Genomic DNA, 15,224 nt, shown 5'->3' with positions numbered 1-15,224 from the left:
AGTTATTGTTCATGAACACTTTGCTAATTTATTCAGTTTTCTTGCATCGTGATAATGAAGATAATGTATATATATCCATGGCACATTTGGAGACTGGGTAATGAAGATCATGTATATATCCATAGCGCATTCTGGAGACTGGGCGAAGGCATGTAGTTAATTTCCACTTCCTTTCTTTACTCTTACTAGACACATTTTGACACTGTTTCCCCTTTGTGAAATGGCATGGCTTTTGCTAGGACTTGGCATTATCAGCTGTTTGTGACATGAGAATGATCAGTCCTGCCTCATGCCTAGCTGACAGTCCTTGGGCAGGGCAGCTTTCCCCCCTATAGTGGAATTACAAAACCACTTTTACCACTAGCATTAGCTGTATGAAAATATTTCTATGGAGATGCTAGCTGCTGAGCAGGGATGAACAAAAATTATACTCCTAAACATTGATAGATTGAATTACATACTTTGTGTTCCTTAGCAAAATGTTATTAAGTAGAGGTTAGCAGTGATGCTTGCTTGATCTGTGGCTGGGAGCATTGTTTTATACTTTAAAAGAGAGAAATTCTTACTTTGCTGTAGCTTTTTTTGTTTATTTTTATAGAAAAGTCAGTGTGATGTACTTCTGATATGGGAAAAGGGGTCTGCTAATTAAAAAATGAGGTATCTTGGTTATTTATGGTGTTAAATATTGCAACCAAATCTTTTTTGCCTCTACAGGTATACAAAGCTCGGATATGCGGGTAATACTGAACCCCAGTTCATTATCCCTTCATGTAAGTATTTGTTACTTGTGTATCAATGCTAAAGTCACTCTTGGACTTTCTGGAATATGCCATTAAAAAACCCCAGCGTTAAAAGAGGATGACTTGACCCCTGAGTGATGACACAGAGTAATAATGTGGCTTTTTTGTTTTGCTATGGATACTTAGTTTAGAAAGATACATTCATTAAAAAAGGATACTAATAGTTGAAGCTATTTTTTTTTTGGACATTGAAATAATTTAAAAATCCAGTAGCATGGCTACATTTACCTTTTAGGAGGTTTTTTCCCGTATAGTGATTTATCTGGTAAAACATTGAATGGATTATAACTGGAAAAAATTAGAGTTGTATTATTTAATATCTCTAGAGTTTAAAACGTTCTGCTTGCCTGGAAGTTGTCAGTATTACAGCTATGTTAATTTACTATATTTTGCAAATGTAACAAGAAACCGTGTCAGATTTGCCCCCACGTGTAACAGCTTATTTATTTGCTCCCTGGCTCCTGTACTGTTTCTTCCACTTGAAGAGATAGAGTTCTACTCCAGAGAGTGGAGCTCACTCAGCTTCCCTTAGAAATGCTTCACCTTTTGACCTCCTACACCACTTGGCAGTTCCTCATTGTTCAGCTGTGCCAAAGTAATCATGGATTACATCCTGGTGAAAAGGAATAATTAGCACACCCAGTTTTCCTTGCAAATACAACAGGAAGAGAGCTGGAACTAATACTACTTCAGCACAGTCACTGTGAAATAAACTTGGAAGTTCAGGCTCTGTGTTGATTTTTTTCAAGGAAATGTGCTTCAAAAAGAAATTTTCATGGAAAGATAAGGCTAATTGACTTACATGAAAACAGGAGGATGCATTCAGAGAATCCATTCTGTATCTTCTATTTTGGCTTCTAATAGATATTTCTTAGATTATTTGGTTTTCCAAAGTAAATATATTACGTTTATTTCAGTGTCATATAAAATACTCTACAGTTTTGCTTTTCACACAAAAGCTAGTTTAAGATTAGATATTAAAAGTTTCTAAACATTCAAAAAAAATGCTTGCAGTGCTCTTTAAACTTTGTAGCACTTGTTAAAATGTAAATGGGCAAGTGGTTATTTAATTTCAGAAACATAGTGTTTACATACTTTTTATGCATCTTTAGATTTGGTTATTTAATTTGAAGATCACTTTCTTGTTCCAAAAAAGAAGCAATATGATATTTTAAACACTGTGAATGAAATGACCTGTCAGATCATTAAGCAGAGAAATTTTTCCAACAGGGATGCTATTAAAGTAGAAGAGAGGGAGGGGAAATGAGATTTTTTGACAGCCTTTTGATGCAGTGTGGTGTATGGAAGAAAGGATGCTCACTCTAGATGCTTCTACAGCTGAAATGACCCTTGACTGCAATTCTCTCAATAAAAAAGTGTGCATTTGTGCTGCAGTCCAAGCTAGATAATTACAGTAATGGCATGAGTTTGTGCTAATCCTCTGCCTGGAATGAAATAACATAGCTCTGGGTTAATCCACAATAGAGAAACAAAAATAGAGTACAACAGTACCTAGTTTCAAAGTAAAATGTTACAAAAAAGCACTTTGGTGTCTATATTTTTCTTTATTATTCCCTGTGGAAAAATGGTTTAGTTTCTCCTTTGGTTTCTCCAGCAGTGGCATTTTATCAGCTTGATTCTCTAAAATTAATGTTTGTTGTTAAACAGGTCTGAGCAGCATTCCTTGTGCCTTGTTCACATGTAGCTTATCTTATTCACTCCTGCTCTTAACAAATTTTTATCTCCTTATGAGGTGTACTTGACTTTATTCTGAATATGCTTCTGTAGAGATGATAAATGCTTACTGAAAAGTGAAGTAAATGAGAATATATTGGGCCAATTTTTTGATGCGGCTTGGGTTAACTATTTTCTTCCCTAGCTGCTTTTTAGATCTTAGATCATTAATTTTGTTTGATTTTTACTCACTTGAGCGGGTTTTTTCCTGCTGTTTGTTAAAATGGAAGTCACCTTCTTTCCATTAACCAGTAGTTCCCTTGATTTTTCATTATTTCAGTTTATCTGTGGTAGCTGATGGCTTTTTCTTTACTTCTAAAAGAAAAAACTGGCTTGAGTAGTGTCAGCACAAAAATTGATTCAATGCAAGGATTTTTTTTCCCCTAAAAGCTCTTAATTCTTGTGCCAAGCAAACCAAAGACAACTGCTCCAAGTATTGCTGGGGTGCTGCCCATCCTCAGCAGCTGAGGTTTCAGCAAGATTTATTTTCTTGTTTGTATTTTCAGGATCTGATTCTTGCTTCAGGTTGTTTGCTCTGAAGTTCTGCCTTTCAAACACAGGGCTGAACAAGCTGGCCTTGAGGGCAGCAAAATATTTGAGACCTCCCATCTTGTTTTAGGCTTGTAACAGGGTGAAACCTGTTGGGTTTGAAAGATTATACAGGTATAATCCTGTAGCAAGTGGTCGATTTTATTTGGAAGTGCTTGAGGATAAGACACATCTGGACAGAATAATTCCCCCAGATGTGTGAGCTCTGTAACAATGACCTGAAAATATTTGTCAAGGTTCCTCTCTTCACTTGCAGCAAGCACCTGCCTTGCAACATTTCCTTCCCTGTGATTTTAGCTTCTGCTTCCCATCTACCCCCCTTCTGTTTGGCTTCCCCCAACCTTCTGCTTCCTCTCTGCTCTCCTGTAAGCAGCTACAGAAGTTGCAGTATGATTCAGTTTTCTTCCTGAAGAGCTCAAAATAATGACTTCTGCTCCATCCTGTTCTGTCTTTCACAACACTCAGCTTGGTTCCTCTGGCTCTGCCAGGGTTGCTCAGTGTGGGAAGGGAGGAGGATGAGGAAGATTTGTGAGCTCGGGGTGCTCTACCCCTTGGCCAGCTGCTGATTTCCAGGTCCTGTAGCTGTGCTGCCCTGGCTGCTGGGCTTGAGACTGCAGCTGTTTTCATAACTTTTTTAAATCTTAGTTGTGAGCAAGCATAACTTCTTGCTGAAGGTGACAACTAGAAAAATACTTCTGCCATGGAAAGAGCTTTTGGAGCACAGCCTTAGAACAGTTGAGGCTGATTTAATGCTGCTTAGATATGTGAATTTCCTCATCTACGTAAAGGGTTCTGTTTAAAGGCAATTAGTAAGATCTGAAAAAATACCAGCAAGTATTGCTGGTGCTGCAGTCCTGATGGCTGGGGAGTGATTATTTTAAAAAAAATAACAACACTTATAATACTTAGAATTGTTATTATTGGAGTGTTCAGAAAATTGTTGAATAAATGAGATCTGTAGGGATATCCTATTTCAGTGTTTCTGAGTATATTTTATTTTTCTGATTGCATGTTGGGTGTCTAACAATTAAATTTGTATTTAAGTCTGTTACTGTGTTACTTTTTAAGTCCTTACCATGCTTACCCATGTTTGGAAATCAAATTATCTGTGTTTTCTGTAGCTTTTCTTTACACTTGAAACAAAGGATGACTGTGGATCAGTGTGTCTGTTTTTCCAGTGTAGGTTTGCTTTTTTTGGTGCAGGATATATGACCTACAATAATGTCTGTCTTCTCTGTTGAAGGTATTGCTATCAAAGAGTCTGCAAAAGTGGTGGATCAAGCACAAAGGAGGGTTTTGAAAGGTGTGGATGATCTAGACTTCTTCATTGGGGATGAAGCAATAGAAAAACCAACTTATGCAACCAAGGTATTAAGAATTTTAAAAAACATTTTTCAATACTGTTTAGCAAGCATCATGTGTACAGTAAATATAACGTTAAGAGTGCTTTTTGGATAACTTAAATCTTATTAACTCTGGTTAAATAGAAAATAAGCTTTGTTATTAGTTTTGTTCACCTTGGGAGGCCTGTGGGAATTTGCAAAGCACTGTGAATATATACATTACATATATATATAATTTCTTCATAAGTGAAAGGAGGCTGAGATGGTGTTAAGTGGAAATGCCACATTCTCTTGTTCCTTGGCAACTTCTATCAGCAGCATCAGAGTGAGACCTGGGCTGAGGGAACTTTTGGTTTATCCCAGTGCCACCATTCTGCTGTTCTGAGAAGAAGGCAATGTGTTGTCTCTGCTACTCAAGGTTGGAATCAGAATTTTCAATAGCTGTCACATAGGAATAGGGGAAGCCTAAATCGAGGTTTCTTGCCTGTGTAGATCATACACTTTTAATGCCATTGCAAACAGATTTTTTTGTTTAGTTTTGGGTTTTTTTGTTTCTTTTTTTTTCTTTTTGTTTCCAATTATAATTAGATATTTTTCTCCAACAGTGGCCTATCCGCCATGGTATAGTTGAAGACTGGGACTTGATGGAGAGGTTTATGGAGCAAGTAATCTTTAAGTATTTAAGGGCAGAACCTGAGGACCATTATTTTCTTTTGGTAGGTAAATTTATGTCCTGCTTAAGAAGTTACGTATGATGAATGACAATATGTTGATTTATGTAAATTCTTAAATAGAAATATTTGTATTTTGAAAGCAAAAGTAAATAAATTACCTGGAACTTTCTTGACCTGCCTTAAGCCATCCAGGTTCTTTAATTTTCTAAAAATGTCAGTGTGTATGAACAGCAAACATTTTTCTGTTCTCTTCTCATTTCCCTCCAAATTGTCTGAGTCATCACCTTCTTATTTTCTTTTTCCACTGAGTTCAATAATCTCAAGTTTGTATGTTTGAGATAAAAACAATACTTGTATTTTGACTTTACATAATTGCAATTATTTTGTTTTTACAGTACTGCCATCTGGATGAAGTATCTAGAGAGTAAATTTCTGTCTTTTTATTTTCTGTGAAACTGGAAGGGTTGATTGTCATATTTGGGCTGATTAGATATCAATTAAGGTCAATGTTATTCTGAAACATCTGCTATTTCTTAGTATTTTATTTAGGGTCATTGAAATAGGCAGTTTGGTTTAGTGTGATATTTATAGACCAAGTTTGGAATTAGAGGTGTTGGCCATGCCTGTTTAAATGCCTTCATCTTCTTGAAGCAATAATTAGGTCCACTTGCTCAAGGCTGTGTCCAGCCAAGCTGTGAATATCTCCAAGGATCAAAATGCCATTACAACCCTGGGCCCCTTTTCCGAACTTGACCCCCTTTAAGTTACCTTTTTTCCTCCTAATACCTACTTAGGATTTCCCAGGTGGAGTTTGTGTCCCTTGCCCCTTGTCCCAACACCTTTGTGAAGAATCTGACTCCCTCTTCTTTTACACAGTTGCTGCAGTGGAAGAATGATGTTTTCTTTTCTCAAGTGTTCTGTAGCACTATCCAAAATGCGCCTTCAGAGTAAAGCCTTGAGTATGTTTTATATTTCAATGAAAGCTATAGCACACTATTATGGTATGTTTTATGTTGTTCAGCTTCTCTCACTGGAGTACCTTCCTGTAGCTGAGCATATCAACTTGTGTTACAGTGGCTGCCTTCTGAAGGAAAACAGCTCTTTTCACCAAGAAATCTAAAGAATGTCATTCTTTAAATGTGCTAAACTGCATCCTTTGACATATTTTGATAGTCCTTGATTCTTTCAAGTGAAATCAAAAGTTGTAATGAGCTAGCCAGCCCACAAAGGGGGTCTTGGATGTAAATTCTTAAGTAGTAACTGATGTAATTTTTATTGCACTTTTGTTTTTCTTTCTTTTAATGTAATTTGCATAAATTCTTAAAAGCATCCTTTGTCCATTACTATTTTTACATGCTATTGTTGTTGAATGACTCATCTTAACTTAGGAGTTGGTGGTTCTTTTTTTTAAAGTCAAATGTTTGGTTTGAATGTAAGTAAAACTTTTTTTTTGTCTCACAGACTGAACCTCCATTAAATACTCCAGAAAATAGAGAATATACTGCTGAAATCATGTTTGAGTCTTTCAACGTTCCAGGGCTATATATTGCTGTTCAGGTAAGGGGAGGGCTGTTGAAAGTCACAACTGCAGTATTTTTCCTTGGGCTAAAATTAATTTCACAGTGAAAAAACTGTGTAAGTGGTGTTTGGGATATGTTTATGTCCTCCTGGTTGGCAGTTCCAGCACTGCATGTTTGACATGCTTTGATTCTGTGGGTGGTTACTGGATACTGTTCCTCTGTTACCTCTACAAGCTTCTGAGCAGTAGAGTATGATATCTGTTGCATCATAAGTAATTAAAAAAACCACACCACATCATAATAATTTTATTAATCCAAGAACTGAATCCCTTTCAGTATGAAGTAACGAAAAACTATGTTTGAGCATGGCTGAGAAAATATCAGGCAAGTGTCAAAAATTACGTTTTGCAGCCTCTTTTTTTCTAAGCTGTTGTATAGACATATATAATATTATTAAATCAGTTTCCGTGCTGTAAATTACCATGGGGGTGTCAGGCTGTCCTTGGGAGGAGTGGTGGAAAGTGAGGTCTGCAGGCAGATGTTTTGCCAATATTTGATTCTAATGTGTTTTTTTCCCAAGGCTGTCCTTGCCTTAGCTGCATCTTGGACATCAAGACAAGTAGGAGAGCGAACACTGACTGGCACAGTTATAGACAGTGGAGATGGTGTCACTCATGTTATTCCTGTGGTAAGTGTGCCTCAAAGCTACATAGCAGCTTCAGTGAGAATTACTTCTTCCAAGTTCTCTGAAGTGTGCACCTACGTACACTGAAATATAGACAGGAGTCTTCAAAAACAGGTAATTCCCAGGGCTGTGGGTGTCAGTTTTGGTTCATTTTGTAGTGCAGAAACTCTTGAAGAACTTCTGTAACCCTGAGTTTGGCAGGGCTAATTGTTTTTTAGTGACTTACCTTAAAAGGTGAATTGCCAAGACCATGCTAAGTGATGAGTGAAATTGCTTTAGCACATTTCCATTTTGGCTTGCTGGTAAGAGTGAATAGGCTCTTTACAGTAGTCAGTACAAGAAGTTTGACTTATTTTCATTTAGCTCAGTCCATTTATATAAAAAATAGAAATTATACAAAGTATTAGATGGCAGATGTAGTATTGTTTATAGTTTTTCTTCATCTGTTCCCAGTATTTAGTAGTGTTTCAGCATACAAGAAAAGGGGAAGTTCCTGCTTGACTGGAAGAAAACAACCCCTAGGGTTGGTTAGTGTTGAGTATCTGTTCCAATACATCAAGTTGCTAAAGCAGAAACTTGGATGATTGTGTGATGTTTTATTAAAAAATGAACACCTAGAGCTGCAGTAATTTTCCTTACTGTCAAATTATTGCCCATCTTTCCTGGGGGACCTAACTTCATGGCTATGTACCAGATATATTTGTATTTTCAAAATGAAATTAGATTACAATTTTTAAGACAAAAATCTGTACAAAGCTTTATCATGCTACAGTAATATTAATTTTTAAAAAAATAATAGCATTGGTGGTGGTCAAACATGCATGGTCATGTAACAATTTCTTATTAATTTTGGTGGAATATAGTGGCTAAATCTTTGTTTATACTGTTCATCCAAGTTAGTGTCTTTTTAATAAGACTTAGGAAACAATTGACACCTCAGACCTTCTATAGGTAAACTTTTAAAATTTTACTTAGTAGTTCAAAATTACTGTTTAAAAGAGTTGAACTTCTCCTGATTTGTGGATTAGGGTTTTTTTAGTTGAAATAAGAGTAGGTAATCTGTATAATTTGAAGCATTAACCTCTTTTGCAGAATGTAATTTACTTCTGAAATTTAAAACATGCTGAACAAATTGTCAGCAATGTTCTACCATTTCTGTTATAAAACAGATAAAAAGGAATTAACAAATGCTTATCTCTGTAGTGAAGTAGTGGTAGATTTTTTATGACGTTATTTTCTGCGTTAGTAAGACGCTTTTGTAGGAACTTGAGGTGTGTGTATATAGGAAAACTTAAGCATTTTATGAGTGTGATATCTGGCTTCCTTTGTTTGGATTTAGCAGGTCTGGTTGGGGTTTAGGTTTAGGGTTGAAGGCCAACCTTGCACACTTGGTTTCTTTGTTTAGACCAGATGTTTTTAATGCATTGATACTGCTCCCCAGGATGAGTGTGACTTGTAAGGGTAGGTTGATGGATGAGGATGGGCCAGTCTGGTGTTCTGAGCAGTCTCAATTAATGTGCTGAAATGATGCATTTTCTCCCTGCTTTCAGAAAATTAATTTTGGTTCATGTGGATTCTAACGTCTTACATCAGTGGCTGTGACTGCAGGGCCACATCAGTTATTCTAAAATAATATTTCACCAAAAAAGCTTCCTTGACCTTTTTGGTAAGAGTAACCTCATTTTGAAGAGAAAATAAAGGCCAAGGAATAGTGAGTATAGTGATTTGTCTGCCTTATGTACTAGTGACCTTTCTGTTCCTTCTAACCTTGTAAGAATTATGAACCAATGCCATGCAAAGTAAAGTAAGGCTGTACTGTGAAGAATTGGACTTGTGGTAATTAAATGAGCCAGTCTTCAAGGGCTTTAGCCTCAGAATCACAGGTAGTGGGTAGGAGTTTAGACTCCATGTCTTTCTCTCTCCCTTTGAGCTTTGATGAAAGTAGTTCTTATCAGTACCTTTTTCCCCATTAATTTTGTGTACAGGCTGAAGGATATGTGATTGGCAGCTGTATCAAACACATTCCAATTGCTGGCAGAGATATCACATACTTCATTCAGCAGTTGCTGAGGGAGAGAGAAGTAGGCATTCCTCCTGAACAATCCTTGGAAACAGCTAAAGCAGTGAAGGTAATGTGAACATTGCAGATCTTAAAGTTATTTTATATCACAACTTGGTATCTTGTTTTAAAGTACAAGAATATCTGAAAGTAATTGTACTTCTGAGTAATGGGGCTCTGATTCTAAGTAATATAAAAATGTCTTAATATTGTAATAACATGAAATAGCTTAAACTCAAGATTTACAGTTGGGTTATTCCAGTTCAGTCTGGCCTGGAATTTCACTCTTCACCTGTTGTCTCCCCTTTCTCTTCTCCTCCATTATCATTATTGTTGTTATTATCCTGTTGCTATTATTATTGTAATGTTCTGTAGGAAATACTGTTGGCTGGATGTGTCATATAAAGAGCTGTAATTGCTCTTACGTTCTTTCTGAATATTAATGTGTTCTTTTTTGTAATACACGTTACATAGAGAACAAAGCTATTCTGAAAGACATTCAGCTTAAAGTGCACTTCAATTTTGTTTCTCTGGCAGTTCTTCAATGTATTTCAGAATTAATTTCTCACAATCTTCAAAGTTTAGAGGAAAAGCAGAAGAAAAGTAATTTAGCTCAGCCAGAGCCTGCAGTGCTGCACAGAAATAACCTGTAGTAGCAGAGCCATTATCTACCTGTGTACAGTAAATGGCAGTTCAGCTGTTTTGAGGCCTGTTCTTTATCTGCCAATTGAATACTTACTCTTAAAAGTTTAAATTACTACATTTTTGAAATTTACCAGTTTTCTATATTTTAGATAGTTCTAACTGTATCTATTCCATTTTCAGGAGCGCTTTAGTTATGTTTGCCCTGACTTAGTAAAAGAATTTAACAAGTATGACACAGATGGTACAAAGTGGATTAAACAATATACTGGAATTAATGCTATCTCAAAGAAAGAATTTACCATTGATGTTGGTTATGAGAGATTCCTGGGGCCAGAGATTTTCTTCCATCCTGAGGTAAGTTGATTTGAATTGTTTATACTTCGTTTTAGATGTGTTTTAGGTGATAGCAGAGAAATCCTATTTGCAAAATTGTAAATAAGTGGTTATCTTTACTTACATTTCTTCTTATTTATAAATACATATAATAAATACAATATTGTTGCAAGTCAGTGTGCTTTGATTCTTGATCGCTACTAATCTTTATAGAAATCCAGGTTGATACACAAAGCACTTATAAATGGCAGCAAAAATATTTAACAAATGTTTCCGTTATTAATTTTCATGACATCTCTAGTATAATAGAATGGTTCTTTCCTTTTTTTCCTCTTGACCTCTTTGCAATACATGGTCCTCCACAGTGACTTGATTTTATTCCTGATTGCAGTTTGCTAATCCTGACTTCACGCAACCAATCTCAGAAGTAGTAGATGAAGTTATTCAGAATTGTCCCATTGATGTTAGGCGTCCTCTATATAAGGTCAGTAGCTATAATGTTTTTTTTTTTTTTTTATATATACAGATATTAGAGAAATTGTGATTTTTGTCAAGGTACATATTTGAAACTCTTAAAAAGCAATATCAAATGAGCAAAACTAACCATTTTCCTAGAAATTAATCTGATATGCAGAAGGGTTTCTTGTTCATGTAGACATTTTCAGAATGTGCTTTTTCATTAGGGACGCAAAAAACTGAGCAAAAGTGGTGAGATATAGTAAGATATAAATGGATTTTAAAGCACAGACAGTTTTAATGTGACAAGCTCTTGGTGAGTTCATGTCGTGTCATGCTTGTATACTAGATGATTTACAGTAAAAGCATACCTGCTAACTGTAGCTTTTAAAACTGTATTTAGATATTTAGAATTTAGGAACTGTGTAATGTGGAGACTTGCATTTTCAGATGTGGTTAACAAATTTTGTTATTCAAAACAGAATATTGTCCTCTCTGGAGGCTCAACCATGTTCAGGGACTTCGGTCGCCGTTTACAGCGAGACTTGAAAAGGACTGTTGATGCCAGGCTGAAACTTAGTGAAGAACTTAGTGGTGGCAGACTGAAGGTTGGTTTGTGCAGCTCTTACACCTAACAAGTATCTGTCACCTGGAAAATGTGCAAATAACGTCTTGCAATGATTGTGGTCTTTGTTGAAATGTCTTTATCTTCTTTGAAGCTCTTATAGAGGCTTTTCAGAGAGTCATCCATTACCCTGATCACATACCAGCAGCTGGCCACTCCAGCTGTCTTTGTGCTTGGTGTTTATTGATCAGTTATAGCTCATTGTGCTCAGTCTCTTGAGCTTGAAGATAAGAGAAATGAATCAAGCTCATTGTTGAGCCACCAGGAGAGTCAGGAGCACGTGTCCTGTGAGGAATGAGGGAGCCTTGATTAGAGAAGGGAAGGCTTTGGGACTCCTGATAGCACCTCAGTACATATGGGGAGTTCACTGATTTTCAGGTTCAGCTGGATAAAACCCTAAATATCTTCCTCTGGCTTTATAGCTTACCTGCCTAGGGGCAAGGAGCAGGAGGCCAGTCCAGAGATACGATGCGGTCCCTTCCCACCTCAATTATCTTACGATCCTACGAGGGCCTCCATGTTTTTACTAAACTGCATCATCCTTAACTTATGCTCTTTCCACTGCAGACCTCTGACCTAACTGTTGCATCTTTCTCTGTTGTCTCTGCATAAATAAAGGACCAGCAGAGAAAAAAAAAAAAGTGGGTTCTTTTCCTTTTAAAGCAGAATTTATTTTCCTCATTTATATTTTAGAAGCAATAATCTAGCTAGGTGAGCTCAGGTAATCCTTTAAAGCCCCAGCAGAGCTTTATAATATGCCATGTAGACAACTCTGAAATTTCAGTCATACACAGTTCTCTGGCCCACAAGCATCACTTAGTCTGTGTTTTCTTCACTAGTCTTATACCACTTAGTAAAGAAGCAGAATCTGAGTAAGGAAATTGGATGTGATTCTTCTTCTATTCTACGTGCGAGGCATGGCAAAGAATCACTGGCTGGAGTTTTGCAAATGTGTTACAGAACATTTTTAGATACTGTTTCAAATTTCAGCAGGTTGAGCTGGAAAATAATTCTGAAACTGTTACTTACACTGCAGTTTTGAGTGGCACAAGTAAGGAATAGGTTGTGTGCCTATGGAGGGAAAGGGAATGCCTGACTGGAATGAGTGCTATAGTTCAGAAAAGCATGACTGACTGTATTGATCCTGGATAAACTTTCAATCTGCAACTGATGCTTTGTTAGAATAATCACATGAAACTTGAAAATTAGCTTCCTAAAATGTGTTTTTTGAAAAGTTTATGCTTATAAATGTATAAATGAATCAAGAAATCATCAAGAAATTAATCAGAACATAGTGTGAAAAAATGGGTGTGAAGTATCTCTGTCTGATAAAGCAGGTTACTTATCTATAAACAGGAGCTGTTTCTTACTTTTCATTGTACAAAGGCAAGTCTGATGCCATAAATGTAAATTTACATGCACAGCAGTTATGAAAATACTAATTTATGAAAAGTAAGCTTGGAATCTACACTCCTTTAAAACTAGATCTGGTTTTTACCAGCAGAAGTGACTTTTAATGTGTTGCTTTTCTCTCCTTTTTCTGCAGCCGAAGCCCATTGATGTCCAAGTCATTACACACCATATGCAGAGATATGCAGTCTGGTTTGGAGGATCAATGCTGGCTTCCACAGTGAGTTTAGCTGTAAAGCTGAGCATGTTTGGGCCATTCTGACTGCTTTTGGAGCTCTCATCTCACCTTCATTGTATATTAAATGTGATTGGGGAATTTCTGATAGACCTCAGGTGGTAAATGTACCTTCCCCTGGTTTTGCATTAGACTTTAAAGACTTGGAAGAGCAAAAGAAAGCTGAACTAAGGCTTTGTGTGAGTTGTTAAATAGTGCATATTATTTTTGTGGCAGAATATATTCTTTGCATTGATATTTAGCCACACATCTGTAAGTTAATTTTAGGATTTCTGTGCTTTGTTTTTTTCCACTGGCTACATAAAAGTTAATATTGTTAAAATAACATGTCTGTACCATACACTAATGGTTTTTTCCTTCCCTTTACAGCCTGAATTCTACCAAGTATGCCATACCAAAAAAGATTATGAAGAGATTGGCCCTAGCATCTGTCGTCACAACCCTGTGTTTGGAGTCATGTCTTAAAGCTGACCCTGCTGGGGTCAGGGATGGGGAAGAGGGGAGGAGGAAGAGTCTTTCTGATTACTTGTTTGTCTGATGGCTGGTATTAAGATAACAAACATGACTTGACAATAAGAAAAAGACCAAACACAAATAAGCAGGATCATTTTAATAAGTGTCTCAACATGCGGATGTAGTGGAAAGCCAAAATGATCACGTTTTTTCTTTAGATTGATTATTTGAACCTGTGCGTAACAAAACAAAAAAAGTGGATTTTAGTTCTTTCTGTGCCCTGATATTTTGTATATTAATGAACTATCCAAGATTTGATGGGATTTGATGGTGTGTAGATAGTCAGCTCTCTAATGCTTCCATTGTACCCCTTCATGGGTGCAATACAGGAGCTTGTTTATATTTCATACTTTTTTATACTTTGAGGAAAAATATGAATAAAAGAAACTGTAATATTTGAGGAAAAAAATTTACCAGTGACCAACTTGAAAGTAAATTAAAAAAAAAGAAAAAAAGTCATGACTCATGCAACTAGCTCTTGCAAATCATGACCAGTCTAAATCCTGGGTTCCATACAATGCGAGTGCTTTTGGAACTAAGAAGCTACTATCTTGGATTAACCAATGCCTGCTAGTGCTTTCTGATTACTTGGTGCATTTTCATACTATCTCTTGCTTTAAAAAAAAAAAAAAAAGTAAAGACGAGACTGTTGGACCAGTATTGCAGTTCTGTAGTGTCATTTCTAATTAAACCAAATAATCAGGTTATCAAAATTTGGTGTATTTAAAGCCTAACACCATTCCAATAAAGGCACAAAATTTCTTTTTATGTTGGTGTCAGACTTGTTAATCTCATAACATGGGAAGTTCTGAGCATGGGTCCCTACATATCCGCTGTGGCTTTTGAGGAGTGAGGTTGGTCTGTGAGGTAGAGATGTAATGTGCTTTGTGTAACTCAAGTGTGAGCATTTTAGAACTGCAGTTTGTGTGTTCAGCTAGCTAGCACTTACCTAGAGAAGCCTGACAGCTCCTCCACTGTTGGGTTTGTTCATCTACTTTGTCTGTAACTTTTTTTTCCCCCCACTTTCTTGCAGGTGGTGCTATTCAGGAGTCAGCACTGCGTTTTCAATCTCTGTGGTTTTTCTGCAAGAAAATACCATGTAGATAAAAATAAAGTGGAAACAATCTCTTTCTCATTCTTTCTAGGAAGAACACTTTCTGTAGTGGCTGGAATTGCTTACAATTTGTTGGTATTTGATGAAAGAAAACTCTTCTTTAGGCACTTCTGAGCCCACAGAAGGAGTTGAGGCTGTTTGCATAGAAGACCACAAGAGGGAGATATCCCGGTTTCTTCCGAGTTGCAAAGATGCCTCACACTTTCATCAGAGAAGCTTATCAATTGCCAGAGCTTCAAAACTTGGTAAATGTGACTCCAAAACAAGGATAAATGTGGGAAAGTATTTCTAAGCAAGCATTGTAAAAAATTTACATGCTGGAATCAAACAGAGCATGATGCAAACAACAAAATTTTGAACAATTTTATTACAAAACAATTAGTGACATCTCCCTAACAGTGATACAGCATTTCAGTTTTTTATAAGTCACTTTTTAACTCAGTTTGAGTCATAACTGATTCATGTGGTAGGGAAGACCAATAGGGCAAATATATAAAAAATAAAGTTCAAGTTGTGCTTTTCCAGTAGT

The 15,224-nt window shown here is 36.5% G+C and overlaps 1 protein-coding gene across 1 annotated transcript in view; it reads left to right on the top strand.

The window, feature by feature from the left end:
• The window catches only part of ACTR3 (actin related protein 3), a 28,687-nt gene extending 14,338 nt beyond the window's left edge, over nt 1-14,349 (top strand). The window contains exons 2-12 of the mRNA XM_053947997.1: nt 715-770; nt 4,327-4,451; nt 5,032-5,142; nt 6,562-6,657; nt 7,201-7,308; nt 9,291-9,434; nt 10,190-10,363; nt 10,734-10,826; nt 11,281-11,406; nt 12,970-13,053; nt 13,438-14,349. Coding sequence (XP_053803972.1) covers nt 715-770; nt 4,327-4,451; nt 5,032-5,142; nt 6,562-6,657; nt 7,201-7,308; nt 9,291-9,434; nt 10,190-10,363; nt 10,734-10,826; nt 11,281-11,406; nt 12,970-13,053; nt 13,438-13,533 — 1,213 coding nt within the window. The 3' untranslated portion in view covers nt 13,534-14,349. The remainder of the gene's footprint in view (nt 1-714; nt 771-4,326; nt 4,452-5,031; nt 5,143-6,561; nt 6,658-7,200; nt 7,309-9,290; nt 9,435-10,189; nt 10,364-10,733; nt 10,827-11,280; nt 11,407-12,969; nt 13,054-13,437) is intronic.
• The last annotated feature ends 875 nt before the right edge of the window (nt 14,350-15,224 follow it).

This window comes from Vidua chalybeata, chromosome 7 (genome assembly GCF_026979565.1).
Source record: "Vidua chalybeata isolate OUT-0048 chromosome 7, bVidCha1 merged haplotype, whole genome shotgun sequence".
In the NCBI taxonomy this organism is placed as follows: domain Eukaryota; kingdom Metazoa; phylum Chordata; class Aves; order Passeriformes; family Viduidae; genus Vidua; species Vidua chalybeata.
This window is presented reverse-complemented; position numbering and strand designations above follow the sequence as displayed.